The 17,932-nt window shown below is 40.9% G+C and overlaps 1 protein-coding gene and 1 long non-coding RNA gene across 5 annotated transcripts in view; one reads left to right on the top strand and one right to left on the bottom strand.

Annotated features, from left to right (window-relative positions):
* Positions 1-17,932, bottom strand: part of LOC106783422 (uncharacterized) — a 72,900-nt gene that overhangs the window by 28,059 nt on the left and 26,909 nt on the right. The gene's annotated exons all lie outside the window — the stretch shown is intronic.
* LYVE1 (lymphatic vessel endothelial hyaluronan receptor 1) lies at positions 2,216-15,953 on the top strand. 2 transcript variants are annotated; one of them, XM_070274771.1, is made up of 7 exons: positions 2,216-2,291; positions 3,333-3,594; positions 7,112-7,283; positions 7,393-7,532; positions 12,935-13,246; positions 13,891-13,969; positions 14,522-15,953. In XM_070274771.1, exons 2-7 carry the CDS (start codon positions 3,510-3,512, stop codon positions 14,706-14,708), a joined length of 975 nt encoding a protein of 324 aa, XP_070130872.1. In that variant the 5' UTR covers positions 2,216-2,291; positions 3,333-3,509; the 3' UTR covers positions 14,709-15,953. The 2 variants fall into 2 exon arrangements, with proteins under 2 accessions (XP_070130872.1, XP_001504970.1); XM_001504920.5 differs by lacking the exon at positions 2,216-2,291 and having other exon boundaries at positions 3,111-3,594.

Genomic DNA, 17,932 nt, shown 5'->3' with positions numbered 1-17,932 from the left:
GAGCTTTGTCTGGCTAATGGTAGAAGTGGGAGTCAGAGAGATCAGAGGTGCGAGAAGGACTCACAGGGGCGCTGCTGCTTTGGAAATGGAGTGGGCTGCATGGGAAGAAACACAGGCTGCCTCTAAGAACAGAGAATGGACCCCAGTTGACAGCCAGCAAGGAAACGGGGACCTCACTCCTACAACATCAAGGAAACGAATTCTGCCAACAACCTGACGAGCATGGAAGTGGATTCTTCCCCAAGAGCCTCCAGGTGAGAGCCTAGCCCAGCTGGCACTTTGCTTTCAGTCTTGTGAGACCCAGAGCAGAGGACCCAGTTGAGCCCACCCAGAGTTCTGACCTTCAGAACTGTGATAATAAATGCATGTCATTTAAGTTGCTACATCTGCTGTAATTTTTCACGCAGCAGTAGAAAACTGATAGAGTGGCCTTCATAATGTCTCCTCATTGGTATTGCGGAACTGCTAAGGCACGTGCCTGCTGTGTCTCCCATTCCTCTCCTTTATAGGTTATCCAGATCCTGCTTCACCGTTGCATTTTGGGGGCAGCATATAACTTTCTTAGTTCATGGGTTACCAGACCACAAAGCGCCACAGCTGGACCTGATAGGGAAGACTGAGCATAACGCAGCAGTAATGGACTTTGAGCTGGATGGGACTTTGGATTGTCTCTCATGAGAACAGAGTGACTATATTCTATGTGTGGGAGGAACATTGAGCCCCATATTAGGTGATCAGAAGGGTAAACTGTGGCAGAGACAGCTGTGTGTTGACCAAATCATTTTTCTTTTTTACTCCTAGGCACACAGGTAGATTACATTTCCCAGACTCCTTTGCAGTTAGATGGATCACATGACAAAGTCTGACCAATGGGATATGAGTGGAAGTGAAATAGCCACGTCCCAGGTCTGGCCCCTAAAGCAATCTCTGGCACAATCCTCCACACTTTCTTCCCTTGGTTGCTGGCTCCATGTAGATCTTGGGGAGGGCTCTGAGGTACCAGGTGGTGGCAGACCAGAACAGTCTCTGAGTAATTGTCTATGGTAAAATATCCACCCCCCACACACACCTACCACTACCACCATTCTCAGCCACTGGATTATAACATGAAAGAAATAACAAAATAAAAAGTATTTTATTTTGTTAAGGGATTGAGATTGGGGGTTATTTGTTATGGCAGTTAGACAACACTGACTAATATAGTTGCCTATCTACGTATTCTAGAAAGCAACTAATCTCAGTACCATAGAATTGCATTGTTATGATACTTTTACATTCACACAATTCACCTCCCTTATTTGACACATGACAAAACTGAGGCCCAGAGAAGTTAAGTAACTTGCTCAAGGTCACACAGCTAATTAGTATTAGAATTTAAACTAAAATTTAGATATTACCCTCAGTCCAAGACTCTGGGTTGTACCATATTTCCTTCTTTTATGCCACATTTAAAAATATCTACCCTATTTAAATTTTTATTTGCATATATCAGATTAAATATCATTTTGACTCATGTATTCCTTATCCAGGGAACAAGAAAACTGGCCTGGATAGTCCATGTTTCCTGCTCTCCTCTAAAACTTGTTGTTCTCTTCATTTTCATTTAACTTTTGAAATTTCCCTTCTAATTCTACAACTTTTTTCTTCCATTGTAGGTTCCCCTTGATTACAGCTTGAGCTGTTACTTTAGAAGTGGACGGTGCTGCCAGTTCTTTTTCCGTATCCTGAACACTTTTCTCAAAACAGCGAGGAGAGATTACCTGGCAATATTTTCTTTATCGCTCTCCACTTTAGCCTTTAGCACCAAATTCTCCAGAAACTTATCTAGAGGGAGAGGCCTAGAAGCTAAGACTGAGTACATTCACGCTTAACAAGAGAGGCAGCAAGTTTCCATCAAGCATTTTCAATCACTTTCCAACAGTGGCTTAACCTCTCTCAATAGGGATATCCAAATATAAGATTGTTCCTCTTCTAGAAACTCACTTTTACAAGTGAGTCATACAAGTTCCCTTTATCTAATAATTCCCCTTCCAGGAAATAGTTTCCAAAATTTAGGTCAATCTTCTCATTTCTCAGAAGCTATTTCCACATCAAAAGCTTTGCCTTCCATAATTCATTTTTTCCCTTCCTGTCTTCCTTCCTTCTTTCTTCTTGTAACACTTGATCAAATGCGTGAAGCCTAGCTGTCTTTCAGGCGTGATGCTGGCTTTAAGGATAATGAGGAAGAGGACATGATTCCTGCCTTCCTGTCTACCTGGCTCCGTGGTGAAGGAGTCACATATGTTTCTGAGGTACCCATAGCCTGGAGCTTGTGCTCACCCAAGAAAGGAGATCTAAAGATAGTTAGATTTTGGAGCTATTTGAGGGCGAATCCCCTGTGTTTGTGTAGAGCAGACTCTCCTTTCGTTGTTGGTATTTTCTGCACAGATATCTAACTTATGACCAATATCATGTGTATAGAAGAGAACTAGTTAACCACAGACTATTCCTATAAATGACATTCATTTGGGAGAAAACTCATAAACCTTTGCTCAAGGCATTACTCTCAAGCCAGAATTCCATAATTACCTTGGGGAACAAACCACTGAAAATCCAGCTGGGAAAATAGACAGTGCAGTCAGCTCCAACACAGTACAGATAAAGCTCATATTCACCAAATGAGAAAGGGGAAGTCTAAATTGAAGTTTGGTCTACCAGAATATTAAAGAAGTTATTAAAGAGAGAGTTATTCTACAAAGAACCCCTCTGGCGATTCCTCTTGTAAAGTCAAAAACCCTTTTATAAAGTGTAAAATTACTAATTTTGTAAATTGTCCCCGAATTATGTTTTGTAAAAATGAATTTTATTATGTGTCTGGTTTCTTTGAAGAAAGAATCACCTGTAATGGTGTCAAAATTTCAAATGCATAAAAGAAGTCCCAAAGGGAGGCAAGAATACTCTGTCTTCGATATTTAAATAGGCATTTGCAGTCATGGGCCTCAGTATCATCCCCCCACAGACCCCAAGGATATGCAGCTGGAAAAAAAAAACATGGATTATGGGAGGAAAAAAAGCAATGGTCCGTGCCCAATCTCCTTTAGAGACAAAGACATTCCTGGGAGTATATAAATGAATGGGCTCCACAGGCAATAACAATGGACCGTGTGAGAACTGAGCTGGTGGGGGAGGTGGGCGGTGGGAAGATGAGAATTAGGGAAACCTTCAGCAGTTCACACTGTGCTATCTGCCTTCCTCATTTGTGTGTTTTCTGAGTCAGCATTAGCTAAATTTTCCAGAAAGCCATCCACAAAGTACAGCCTGGGCGTTCAAGGGATGTCACTCATTTCCCCCAGTGACCTTGACAAGTCAGAAGCTTGAAAGCAGGGAAATCCGGATGTCTCAGTTGTGAAGTGGAGCAGTGGGGGCCCCAACGTATTTCCAGAAGTCTCCATCCAGACTGGTGATTGTCTGCCACTCTTACTGCCGGTGGTCATCTGAGGTGCTTCTCTGGCTCTGAAGAGGTTGGCACAATGGCCAAGTGCTTCAGCCTGGTGTTGCTTCTTGTCGCCATCTGGACCACAAGGCTCCTGGTCCAAGGCTCTCTCCGAGTAGATGGTAAGTTTATTACTAGATTGCCAACCTGAGACAAGGTGAGACCCTACACAGTCCTAAGCCTGCTCAGTTCTCGACTGTGGAGGGCTAGGAGTAGGAGTGACCCTAATGTCAACAGAAGATCTGATTGATAGTATTGCTCTGCCAGAAATATTTTCACCCTATGGTCAACTTCACCGAAATGATTCACATTTACTTTCATGTTACCTTGCCTTTTATTTTTGGTTATGGAATATTTTTAATGAGAATGTTTTGAAATAGAGTATTGAGGAGAGAGCATGTGTTTTTAAAAGTGTTTCACTGAAAAAGCAAATCATGATCGTGTAAATTTTAAGCAATCTCTAAGCCTGAGAAAAATGGCTAACTTTCACAGAATATTGGCCTGTTTTATATTTTTGGAAGTGCCAGCTAATTATTTTAATTTCAATTTTACTCTAACTATCATGGAATGCATATGTTTTTAATATTCAGTAAATAACAAACTAACTGAAAAAAATCTGTGAAAATATAGGTTTGAAAATTAGTCATCAGCTCTCTACCAAAGGAATGACTTGAAATGACTTCTGGGCTTTTAAGATGCCTAAATGGTAACCTCATTCTGCCTTGTAGGCAAAAACTTGTAACCACACATCACTCATTACAGCTTTGGGCAAATAAAAATCTTAGCACTTTAAAAGAAAACTTACATGCTTCTCTGTGAAAGACGGCCTGAGATATAAAATATGTTGGGAACAGATATGCAGAGTTGACTCATATATTGATGTATTTAATTTTATAAAGAATGTTAGGGTTATGTGATGGACTTTTTTTCAAATACCAGAACTGTTGCTTTTGAGTAAGTTTGGTCCTCTTTGAAATCCTCCTGGGGAGACTGTTCACTTTTCCCCAAAATGCTGCCATTACTCAACTATTTTGGAAATTGTTCTTTGACTTCATCACACTCTTTGGACCATCCTCAATAATGGCAAAAGTTTCCTAAGGAAATTAAATTTTTGGAAACAACCGAAAGTTATTCAGAACCATGGGAAAAGGTGGCTGATGACGGTGAGTGGGTTAGATGGGAACTAGTATAACACATATATATATTTTTTAATTTTTATTGAGTTAATGATAGGTTACAATCTTGTGAAATTTCAGTTGTACATTATTGTTTGTCAGTCGTTATAACATATATATTATATACTAGTATTTATATATATTTTATATATTACATATATATTATTCTCAAGAAGACATTTTACAGTTGAAGAAACAGGCTCAGTGAGGCTAGGTGACTTGCCTAATGTCACACAGGCAGGATATAGTAAAGTTTGGGCTCGAATTCAGCTCTGTCTGATTCCTAAGCATACATTATGTCTACTATGCCTGCTGTTTGCTAAGAAATCTTAAGGAAGGGGTTACTGGAGCACCCCTTGGATTCCAGCTCCCTATTTTTGTCCTTAAATGAAATAGGAAAGCACAAAATTGACTAATATTTGTGGACTGCCTACTATGAACCCAGCTTCCACTAGGTACAAGTTACCTAATTTAATTCTGACAAAAATTCTGTGAAGAAAATATAACCATGCCCATTTTACACATGAGAATGCTGACTTGCCCAAGGTCCCACAGCCAATTAACAATAGAAGAAATACTCAAAGTGAGGTCTGTTGCCCGGAATAGGTCTGTCATTACTCATAATGTTTAGAGTAAAAATGAGGTATGAAGAGAGAGTATCAAGAGAACTTTATAGTGTAGTTAATAAACCTTCTCTACAGGTATTCCCAAAGGAACAGCCGTAGAGGTTTGAGCAATAGCAAGCTCATGGGCTAAATGAGCCAAATCCCAGGACAAATGGTGTGCCCTGAGGTTCAGCTCTAGTTTTGTGTGTGTGTGTGTGTGTGTTCATCTTCTCCCTGTAGCACAGTGGGAAACAGAACAGAGTTCTAGTTAAGAACTGGGGTTTCAGAGTCAGTCATGACTGGATACAGATAGCTCCCAATCTACCCCCTTGTTGCTCTAATCCTTAGGCTTAGGAAAGTTACTTAATCTCCCTGAGCCTCAGTTTTCTATTAAAGAGACAGGGGTTGGAACAGAATAACATCAATAGATGATAGATGTTGGAATTAATATTAGTGTTAGTATTAATATGAGTATTGGTATAAATGTTAGCGCATAACAGTCATAACGGGTGTTTTGTCACATTCATATCGGGTGTTGGTTCTCTGGTCTCCCTTTTGGTGAGAGCAGGGTGTGGAGGCAAACGAGGCCATTCACAAATACTGCACATAATATATATATATATCCCTTCTCCCAGCCTCCTGCTCCAGAGCACAGCAAGGTCATATGGAGGACTTAGATATACTCCTTCTGTGTTTGCAAGAAGAAACTTCCTTTAAATACCAAACTAGAAAGTGGCCAAAGCATTTGCCTGGGCATCCAATGCATAGATCTGTGTACAAGGAATTAATTGGGAAATTGAAATGTCTTTTTATGGACTTTTGTGGATGAAGCCCAATAGGAATAATGTACCTGAATGCAATGCAACTTTGCAATTTCTTATAGGTTTATAAATCCCAGATACCAGGGGAAGGGAACAAAAGAACTCTCAGATTCATTAGATTTTGAGTAAAATATTATTTACATTTTAACTATTCAACTGCCTCAGCTTCCCCAGGGAGATCAATCATTAGCAGACTAAAACCAAAATGCTTTGGTTATAATGATAAAATGTTATTTATGATTTATTGAGCATCTACTATATGGCAGGCACTATGCTAAGCATTTTTATTTGAATTAACTCATTTAACTCTCACTACCCTATACAATAGACATTGTTACTCCCTCAATTTTATAAATAAGGAAACTGAGGCCCAAAGAGATGAAATAACTAGCCTAAGTTCACAGAGCTAGCAAGTCACACAGGCTGGATTCAAATCCAGGTCTGATTCTAAAACTATTTCCTCTATTTAGTTTCTCTTCCATGCAAGATTTGCTGCCCGGCTCCTCCAGGAACTTCTGAGTAAGCCTGCCCCCCAATGGTCAGAGAAGACCCAGGACTGAGAAAGCTCACATCCTGTTATACCAAGTGCAACATTTTTCAGCCCATCTCAGAAATAGTGGTGTCCCCAGCCCACATTAGTTTGAGTATTACTAACCGGTTATTCTATTAACTGGAGCCCTGAATTCTATTTCTCAAAGCCTCAGACCCTTCATTTTATAGACTCCAAAAAAGTTCGGAGCAACTACATCACGTAGATCCCATCCTAGGAACTGGTAGCCGAAAGCCTCCATGTAATGAACAAGGCGATGGACTCGGATCTGCTGAGAGGTGCAACTTGGACCAGAGCGAGCACCCGCCTAACCCAGCAAGATGTCCTTGTGGGAAACGACTGGCCTGTGTCCTGTTACCTCTAAACTTCAGTTCAGGCCACAAGGACCTCATTGCTGTATCAAGACAATAATGCTCTGCTAGGGAGGAGAGCCTAGGGCTGGGAACAAGGACAGCAGCAAACTGAGGACCTCTGTGATTGTTTTGCAGAGCTTTCCATCTCAAGGCCATGCAGAATTGTGGGGGTCACCCTTGTGAACAGAAAGGCAAGGGAACAGCTGAATTTCACAGAAGCCCAGGAGGCCTGTAGGCTGCTGGGTCTAACTTTGGCCAGCAGAGACCAGATCGAAGCAGCCTGGAGGTCTGGCTTTGAGACTTGCAGGTGAGAAACAGCTGGATTCACAAACACTCCTGGAGCTCTTTTGTTTCTGTGTTCTTGTTCAGCAATAGAGATAAATGTGTCCACTCAACTAATGTGTATTCTGTTACAGTTATGCATGGGTTAAAGATAAGGTCTTGGTCATCCCTCGGATTGTCCCGAACCCCAGGTGTGGGAAGAACGGGATGGGCGTCCTGGTTTGGAGAAATTCTCTCAGTGTGAAGTTCAGTGCGTATTGTCACAACTCATCTGGTGAGTCAAATCTGCAGCCTCTCCACGCGGCATGTTTTCTCGGGGCTTGTCTAGCGCTATGACCTGTCTGAGGAGAGTAACGCTGAGCAGCAGCAGAAGCAATGGTGACGGTCATTTAATCCTCCCCAAACCGACTCTGTGACCAGGCTAGAGGTGGCAGTGTGCCGCTTAGAGAAAAAAGTTAGAGGAATATAGAGTGAGGGCATCCCAGGAGGCTCCCTCAGCTCCCCTCTCCATCCTACAAGATAAACAGGAAGACGGGGAGGAAACATCCACTGTGGACAGAGTGATGTCCTAAGTTATCTCACTGTACCTGAACGATCTCCCGACGAGGTGGGCTTTGTCATCCCCATTTTACAGATGAAAAAACTTAGCTCAGAGGACCTAAGTACATTTGTCTGAGGTCTCATTCCTATAACAATTCAAACACACATCGAACTCTGAAACTATGCTCTTTCTGTTACCTCACATTCTTTTACAGGAGGGGGATGTCGGATGCTGCATTTGACATTTTTAAGAACTAGAGCCAATCTCCATTTTATGAAGGAAGGAATTGAGGCTAGAAAGTAGACCTGATTTGCTCACGGTCACACAGTTCTCCTTTTAGCCTTGCTTGGAGACCTTGGCTGCCTTAGCCCAAGGGCGTTACCTAAATGACTTCTCAGAAAGTTTTTCTTTTACTAGATACGTGTTCTCAGTTTGTCATAAGAACCTCTATCTGATTTATTACTCTTCATACATACTCATAAATCTGACCTTCCAAAGCTTAGACAGCTGAGCAGTCATACACAAGGATAGATTCCAAAGTCATTCTCTAAGATTAGGAGATAAATGTGCACCAGCAACATTATGTTGCCCAAGCGCAACATGAAGTCCAAGCAGTTCTCTGAACCCGGGGGCTTTGGCCTAGGAAGGGTCCTGAAAGATGCTTTGTCCACTTCCCTCACTTCAAGATGAAACGACTATAGCTCAGAATGGAGGTTTGGCTTGTTCAAAGTCCTACAGATAGGGGCAGAGTCAAGACTGGAACACAAAGCTTCTTCCAACATTTTCTTCACCACCTTCCTTCTCTCCTCCGCCCCTTCCACCTATGACTTTTGGCTGGGGAACAGGTGCTTCACATGCCTGCTTATCTCATAGCTAGCCCAGCCTATCAAATGGCCTGGCCTTTTAACTGCCTGGCCTGCCTGCCAGCTGTCAGTGTGATGGTATGATACCCAGCCTCTGGACTAAACAAAAAGGAGCCAGGGGAAGAGGACTTGGATTCGTGCATTTCTTCATGGTTTCATTGAACTTGTACTTCCATCCCCTGTATTTCCTGTACACTTAAAGTCAAGTGAGGTTTGATTAGACTCATGTTCAATATTTTTGGCAAAAATACTTCATAGATGATATCACGTACTTTAGATCACATCCCAAGAAAAGGCACTTAATGTCGGTATGTACCTCTTTAACATGCTAACTTTGATCATTTGAGTAAGAAGGTGACTGCCAGACTTCTCTAGTGAACTCATAAAGATATGTTTTCCCCTTTGCAATGAGTATATAATCTATAGTGGCATATTTTGGCACCATTCAAATATTCTGACTCCCAACCAACTTTACCTAATAGCGTAAGCAGCCATTGATGATCCTTGCTGGAATCAACTATATGTGGGGCTGCAAAATGGTGATTTTCTAAATCTAGTCTTCCTTCTGCATGTATTAGCTGGCATTCTTTGATAAAGAAGAATCTCTCTCTCACGCACACACACACACACACACAAATATATATTTAAAAGTTATCAATTTGTATTGATATTTCCAACTCAAATTTAACAATTCAAGTTTTTTCTTAGTTTACCTTGTTTTTATACTTAGTTTACTTTGTTTTATACTATCTTTTTTCTCTTATATGGAAAATCTTAGTACCCAATAAATAATATTAATACAGCTTATTATCCTATGATAGTTTCAAAATTATAAAACCAATCCTATTAGGAATAATAAACCTACTGAGTGCAATTTAAGATTTCTTTGCATTTCCTCTAGTCCTCAGAAGATATCCCTCCAAGGATATACTGTCTGAGAATTGTAGGCAAAAGTGGCCTGCAGCAATTCACTCTTCTGTGTGGTTATACTATTATTTTGAAATGAATTAAGTTCGCCGGCCTCGGTTTGCCACCTCTGTGAGGATCAGGGTTACCCTCACCCTCGTCCTAACACTAATCCTAAACTTACCCTAGGTTTCTTTGTTTTCATAACTTCCTTTTTCATTGCTATCCTGTGAGGTCTGGGGATCAGAGTATGCTAACCCTGTCCCTCAACCTTATCCTAATTATCCTTCTTATTGCCATCTTCGTGAGCTTTGGGGATCAAACATGCTTTTAGTGCTCTGTGTGCACCACTTGTTTCCTACTGTTCCCTCTGCCGCGATGCCCATTCTCCTCACCACCTGGCTAACTCCTACTCCTTATTCAAATCTCAAGACCAACCTGTCCAGGAAGCCTCCCCATACCCCTTACTCCTACCTTTCCTCTTGAACTCCAACCACACTCTGTGTTCAATATCTATCAGAGCACTTGGTACAGTCTAGAGAAATTATATGTATAGTATATATTATATGTATGTATTATATGCATATATGTATACGTATATGGAGGGGAAGGAGAGCCAGGTCCTAACACTTCCAGGTGAGATGCATTGCACCCTCAACCAGTTAGGCATCATGGAACCAGATTGCTGTTGCTCCCTCATACTGTGGCCTCTCGGCTACACCTGATGAACAGAGAGGCAAAGGAAACTAGTTCTTATAGATCTCCTCTACTATGCCATATACTATGCTAGGCCCTACACATTTACATCTCATTAATCCTCAGTAAAATGACACAGTAAAATGGTCACGACCACACTTCAATAACGTGGGCTCAGGTGGGTCCTGGGCATCAATATTTTTTAAAATATCCCCAAATGATCTAATCTGTAGCCAGGATTGAGAATCACTTTTCCATAGAAGATCTCTAAGATCTAAGTTTTAGCATTCCAATACTGCTGGATTTCCCTGTTTCTGTGAAATTGCAGTAAGCTCCTTCTTCGCTCCTGGATTGTACTCTCTCCTCTCTGCCTTTCATCCTCCACATACCTCCACTGATAATTATGTTACTCCTCTGCTCCACAGCCCTTGGATGACTTCCTATTTGAGAATATGATGTAAACTTTGAAGGCTTTTGCACATGAAAGTGGGCATATATGAGAACTGTTGTATATCAGTTGGGAGGTTTGTGGACCCCAGATGAAAATTCCCTCTCCTACAGAATAGACTCCAACACGGCAGCTATGAACTGTGATACTCTGGCTCCAATCTCTCTTCACAGTCTCACCTCCTGCTTCAGTCTTTCATGCTCCCAATCAAGTACACACACCCCTCTCCAACCACACTGCTCTCCTTGTCATTTTTCTAACATAACTACACTTTCAAACTTCTGGATTCTTGGATCATGCTATTCCTATTGACTGGGATATTCTCTTCCCTCCTCCCTACTAGATAAACTGCTGCTCTGTTCCAGCCATCCTGGCCTTTTATTCATCGAACATGCTGAATTCATTCAGCTTCAGGCTCCTGAACATCCTGTCCTCTTTACTTCGGATGCTTTTGCCCTAGATCTTCAATGACTGGCTACTTTTCATCATTCAGGTCTCAGCTTAAGTATCACTTCCCCACAGAGACTTTCTTTTATCACCCTGTCACCCTATCCAGAGTATCTGTCTCCCATCCCTACCCCTACCAGTTTAATCCTTACCTTGTTTCATTTGCTTCTCAACGTTTACCATCCTCTGAGATGTCTGGCTTATTTGTTTATTTTTTTATTATCTCTATCCTTCCAATAGCCTATAAGCCCTTTATGAGCAGGGACTTTGTCTTGTTTGTACCACATCCTAGCACCTAGAACAGTGCCTGATACGGAGCTGAAGCTCAATACATATTTGTTGACTGAATGCATTAATCCCCCATACCCTGCCCAAACGCTGTCCCCTCTGTGAATCCCCGGTGACCTCCCTGACCCTTATCAAAATATCTCTGTCTCTTGGAAACAGGAACCATACCTTGTTTGCCTCTGTATTTTCAGTTCCTAACACAGTATACTACACTCAGCATATTTTTCCCCCTGATATTCAAGAATGCTCATTTTTTGAAGGAAGAATTTAGCATGTGCTCAAAATGGGTAACGTAATTAAAAGTTCAGGGCAGAGGTCAAGGATAATGTCTATTTGAATAGAGCTCTTTTCAAAGTAAAATGAAAAGTAGAAAATTCTGACTGAGTACATGTGTGGTCAAAAATGTTTTATCAGTAGCAGCCATGTTCTTGATTGGTAATTTATTTAATTTTCAAAAATGGAATAACTTTTTTTCATAGCTAACATTCCAACTGATGCTACCCACCACCACAAATAACTAGGGGTTTAAAATAGATGCCTATCATAATATATTTCATGGCTCTGCTATTTACTAGTCATGTTTCTTTCGGAAAGTCATTCAGTTTCTCTGAACTTTAGTTTCCTCCTATATAAATGAGAGTTTGATCAAATTGTTAAATGAAGTTCCATGGTTGACTCAGAACAAGATGCTTAACAAACATTAGTTTCCTCTCTATCAAATTCAACAGATAGAATAGCAAACCTGCACCCCTCCCCTTCCTCTTTTCCTTTTTTTTTTTTATGAGCACAGAGAAATCTGGTTTTAGTAGATCTTTGTCCTAAAGTGGTGACATGTGTGTATATTTGGTCTCCCCATCTACTCCTTCCTTCCTTCCTTCTGTCATCAAATATGTCTTGAGTGCATACTATGAGGCAGGCACAGTGCACATACCATGATGACCAAGACAGACAGGGTTTCTGCTTCCAAGGACCTCACAGTCCAGTGGGGAGCAGTATAATGAGAACCGTGACAAGGGAGGTATAGGGAGGTACAAGAACATATGCCCAGGGACCCAATCTAGTCATCAAGTCTGCCTAAGAAAGAGATATTCAATATGAGACCTGAAGGATAAGGAAGGGTTGGCTAAAGAAAGAGGGGGCAAAGAGTGAAGAAAAAACATCATGATCAAAGGCTTGGATATGAGAGAAAGCATATCAAAGAACTGAAGGAATTTCAACATGGCAGGAGGAATAAGAGAAAGACTGATCAGAGGAGATGGGTCATGTCAGCAGAGGCCAAAATCATGGAGGGTCTTTGAGGCCACGCAGTGGAGGCAGTCACCAAAGGATTCTAAGGAAGGAAGTCATCTGATTAGATTTGCATTTTTGTAAGACCATTCCACCCACAATATAAGGGGTTTGGAGGGGAGTAAGACTAGAAGCAGGAAAACCAGTTAGTAAGCTGTTGCCATACTTATTTGTTATTTCATTTTTCCCTTCCCTGACAGATACTTGGATTAACTCATGCATTCCAGAAATTACCACCATCAAAGATACCATATTCAACACTCAAAATGACACATACACAAGAGAAATGACTGTCAGTGACAGCACATACTCAGCATCATCTCCTGATGCACCTTTCTCTACTACACCTGCTCTTGCTCCCACTGCAGCTCTGGCTTCCACTTCTACTCCACGGAAAAGAAAATTAATTTGCATAACGGAAGCTTTTATGGAAACTAGCACCATATCTACAGAAACTGAATCATCCATTACAAATAAAGTAGCATTCAAGAATGAAGCTGTTGGGTTTGGAGGTAAAAGCTTTCTGTGTCTGCATTATGTGCATGTGTGTGTGTATTTGTGTGTAACAGACAATGCATAGAATCTAGGCTGTCACCAGATCGGGCACTCAGGACCTGCCAAATACAATAAAGGCTTATTGCAAACTCAACTTTCATAAAACCATAGAACTTGAGGACTCTAAAGAACCTTGGTTATTAAACTAAAAATTATGAATATAAAATGGCTTCACTTTTAAAACAAAGCCTTTAAAAAGTAATTTACTATCTATTAATATGTAGAAGTTCTTTTTAACATATATATCTTAAATGCCTACACTTTGTTTTGGAAAGTTTGTTTTCCTATTTAAAAGTAGGGGTCTTACACTTTTAGCTCCAAACTTATCATCTCAAGGCCACAGAGGGGAAATGAAGTCTGTCATATTGCAACTTATAGAATAGAGAGAGCACAAGAGGCAAGGCCAAGGATTCTACAGGCAAGAAGCAAAGAAGAAAATGAGGGCCCAACATCCCATCCTCTGTGTGCTTACAGAGAAGGCTATTCTCCTGCACTATCTGTTGCCTTGATCACGCTGTGAAATGAACTGTTAGAAAAGCAGTGCTCATGTGTACTGAAATGTACGTGAAGGACCAACTGGCCATGTCTCTGTTTCCTCCAGGTGTTCCCACGGCTCTGCTAATTCTTGCTCTCCTCTTCTTTGCTGCTGCAGCTGGTCTCGCAGTTTGCTATGTCAAAAGGTAGGGTTGTTGGCACATCATTAGTCCTGTAATCTTTGTCACATACGTAACTTTGTTTTTCCTGGGTTGTTATTAGCATTTTCTTGGTCAAAATGGAGACAGCAGTCCTCTTACGCTGCAAATTTTCTCCCTCATCTCACCTCTCCTCCCTACCACCCAATCTCTCCTATGATTTAAGAACACACATGTCATCCAGCCTTTAGATATAGGTCAATGGTTATCCCTTTGAAAATCAAAAAACAAAAAGAAAAGACTGACAAACAGGGAAAAGGTATATGCTTTATTTGATTTTCAATTCTTCGTTTTTGGTGGGAGGGTTGTGAGGTCAGCCCAAAGTTTGTTCTGTGAACTTACTGTCCCATCTAAATGAATCCATTAAGGTGGGGATGTGTTAATGTATTTGAGAGTGCACGTGTTAGCATCTCTCTGAAATAAAGGTACCCAGGTACACAGTGTACTGTGCCAACATGGGCCATCGCAGACAAAGCGTTATCTGTTGTTATATGTGTTACATAGAAGTCTCTCGCTTGAATTTTATGTTTATGCCTGCAGGTATGTGAAGACCTTCCCTTTTACAAACAAGAATCAGCAGAAGGAAATGATTGAAACTAAAGTAGTGAAAGAGGAGAAGGCCAATGAGAGCAACCCTAATGAGGAAGCAAAGAAAACTGAAAACAAGCCAGAAGAGCCCAAGAGTCCACCCAAAACTACAGTGCGATGCCTAGAAGCTGAAGTTTAGATGAGAAGGAAATGAGACGACACAACTGAGGCTGATTTCTTTCCTGATGCATATCCTAGGCCCAGATGGGGCAACTAAAACGGCCAAAGAACCAAACAAGAAAGTCCACCCTCGGTTCCTCACTGGAATCAGCTCAGGGCTACCTTTGGACCATGGAGCTCACCAAAGGAAATTCCTTTCTTCTTAGTGCAATTCTTTCTGGATCCTATTCTCCTACCTCCAAAGCTTCCCACAGCATTTCTTGCTGGTTACATCCTAATAATATTGCAGTGGGAGAAAGGAACTTTGCAAAGCACAGGGATCTAAAAGAGCCAATCAGAACACGTTTGTAAAGAGGCCTCCATGCTGACAGAATAGGTGAGTCGAGAGCCAAGAAACCGCCGAGGCCAAAGCTTTCTCTATTGACTCCACAGCCCAGATCCTTCCTTCAGCTCTGAAAAGGAAACCCTTATACCACCTGGCATGGCCTTCTGAGTAAAACAAGAGCGAAAGAAGGAAGAAAAAGTTTAGCAATCGAAGGTCATGGAGATTCCCGTGACTTGAGACCGGATCTCTGTAAAGCCAAAATAAATAGAAAAAAAGAATAAGGCTGAGGATATTGGCAGCTTATTGTCAGTAGGGACCATAAAGACAGACAGGGTCAAAGTATTCATCTCTGAATAACTTGAGTTGGAATCACTTTTTAGAACACACACATACTTTCTTCTCTCTCTTTCTTCTGCTGCTGCTATTTTCTCTAGAAGAATATACTTTTACAAGAAACCAAAAAAAAAAAAATCTCTTACAATTATCTATTTTTATCTGAGTTACAGAAATTATTACTGAGGAAAATTACTGTGTTAAAAAGCAATAAAATTTAACAAACATTCGCTGAATACCTTCTATATGTCAGGGACTGTGTGCGGTATTACATTCTGTAATTGAATATTATTCATCAAACAATTGCATATAATAGAATGTTGTATGAGGCTAATTTTTTTAGGTTTTGATATCTCCAGCTTATCCACTTTCAAAACTAATTTTATTTCTGCTGAGACTAATCTATTCATTATTTTCTCTAACATGACAACCATTATAACCTTAATTTATTATTAACATACCTAAAATGTACATTATTAGCTCTATACACCAAAGCACATTTTTAAAATGTCATTAACAAATGTATCACTAACTCTCCTTTTTCCATCAAGAAGAGCCTGAGAAGTGATAAATATTTGTTCCCCAAAAATAAAAGCATTCAGAAAACTTCTTTGCTCTCTTATTTACATGGATGTATTATACCTTTCATGCAAAATTAAAGTAATTCATTGTTTGCAAAAGAGAGACAACTTCGGTTGTTGAAATAGAATCATACGTAAACCCAATAGTACATATGGGGCTGTGCTTGCTTCAGATGGTCTTATTTTCAGTTGGTTAAGTATACACATATAAGGCAATCCTTTTCTTGGGATTCCGCTCCTACATTCTAACCCATTTCAGAGTTCACAGGGAGCTGGAGATTCAGGATAGCTCATTTGTCCTGTTTCTCTAGCTTTCTCTCTCCCTCTCTCTAGTCTTCCTCCACTTAACGTCTTCTTTCCGTCACCAGTGACCCCAGGCTCCATGATCCTTTCAGCTCACAGGCCATATCCTGCTGGCACAGTCTTTTTTGATTGGTCCACAGAGTCTTATCTTAGAATTTAGTTTAATTGCCAAGGATTAAAAATCAAGAGATTTCACATATTTATATTTTCGAGTTCCCTTGAAAAATGAAAATATCTGGAGATAGAGAACCCATATTTCCTCACAGCAATAATTATCTGATGCTGAGTAATGGCTGTCCCCTTTAAATGGGCTGTGCTCTCTCCTAACACTCTCTGTTGCACCCTCATGCCAAAGTAAAGGTGACATTCCCTACGGATCTTGTAACGATGTTACCTTTTTTCATACCTGCCCATTTCACTCATTTACAACTTGCCTGGCCCTGAGGTCCATGAGTTTGAAACTGGTAAGTCAGTCCTTCGGCTTTCCCCACTTTACCCAGTTCTCAGAGAGTAAAGAAGAAAAAGGAGGAAAGAGCCTAAGTAGTGGTCTTCCTTCTGTGTGTGTTAGCTGAAAAATAATCAGGTCTTCCACACTAGATCTCCCATCTTGTGGGCATCTACTATATATTAGGATGCTATCATCTTCTCTTCCTTTAGACAGGTATATGCCATACCCAGAGGAGGGAGGGAGAAGGAAAATACCCCACCTGGCCACATATAATCACTCAATAGCCCAAATGTCAACTGCAAACATACTGATGAAAATGTGTAACTTCAATCATCATGGAAGAACAGAAAGAGGGAAGGAAGAAAGGAGGGAAACTGACATTTGTTGAATACCTACTAAGCGACAGTCATTTTCATATGTTGTCCTATTTAATCGCCACATATTCCCTTAGAAGAATTATTACTGTCATTTTTTATTAATTAGAAAATTGGATTTTGAGAGGAGGTAAATCACTTTTCTGTGGTCACAGGTCTAGTTAAATCCCAGGTCAGAAGGACTGCAGAGTCCATACTCCTTTCCCTACACCACTGTGCTTCTCTGCATGTGACAACATAGGGACGTAAACTATTCCAATGCAAGCTTGAAATCAGTCACTTGCCAAAAACAACAGTAGTGAAATAAGAAAAACGACTCAGGACTCCCGTACCAACTTCAGGGAATCTTTCTTAAATCCATTAGCAATAAGAAGGAAAAAAGGGAACCACTAAAGACCTTGAGAGCTGCTCCCTCACGGATGCAGACACCAACCTCAGCAAAGACTTACCTGGTCCAGCTCATACAAGGCTCAGAAGGATCCAAGATAAGCTCCTCTAAACTCTTTTTTCATAGAGTTAAAAAAATAATAAAGCCCGATGTCACACATAGCTAGAAGTAGAGCCTGGTTTAGAAGTCTCCCTCTTCCTAGTCAAATTCTCTTTACGTTCCACTGAACAAGGAGAAATTGGAAGAATATGAGGGACCACCCCAGTTCAGACCTACAATCCAGCCTACCAAAGCCAGTCTTCAAAGGAGGCAGGTAGACAGCCATACAATTACGTTTCCAGGTGGTGCAAAGCATCTCCCTGCCCAGAAATGCCTCTTCTTCATGCCTGCCTCCCTGGCTCAAACATTATAGATCCATTCCTCTGGGCAAAGGTACTCTGTCTTGAGAAAGAGTCCCCTGTAAAACTGCATGCTTTTTATAAAGGCCAGGC

The sequence above is a fragment of the Equus caballus genome, chromosome 7, assembly GCF_041296265.1.
Source record: "Equus caballus isolate H_3958 breed thoroughbred chromosome 7, TB-T2T, whole genome shotgun sequence".
Taxonomy (NCBI): Eukaryota; Metazoa; Chordata; class Mammalia; order Perissodactyla; family Equidae; genus Equus; species Equus caballus.
This window is presented reverse-complemented; position numbering and strand designations above follow the sequence as displayed.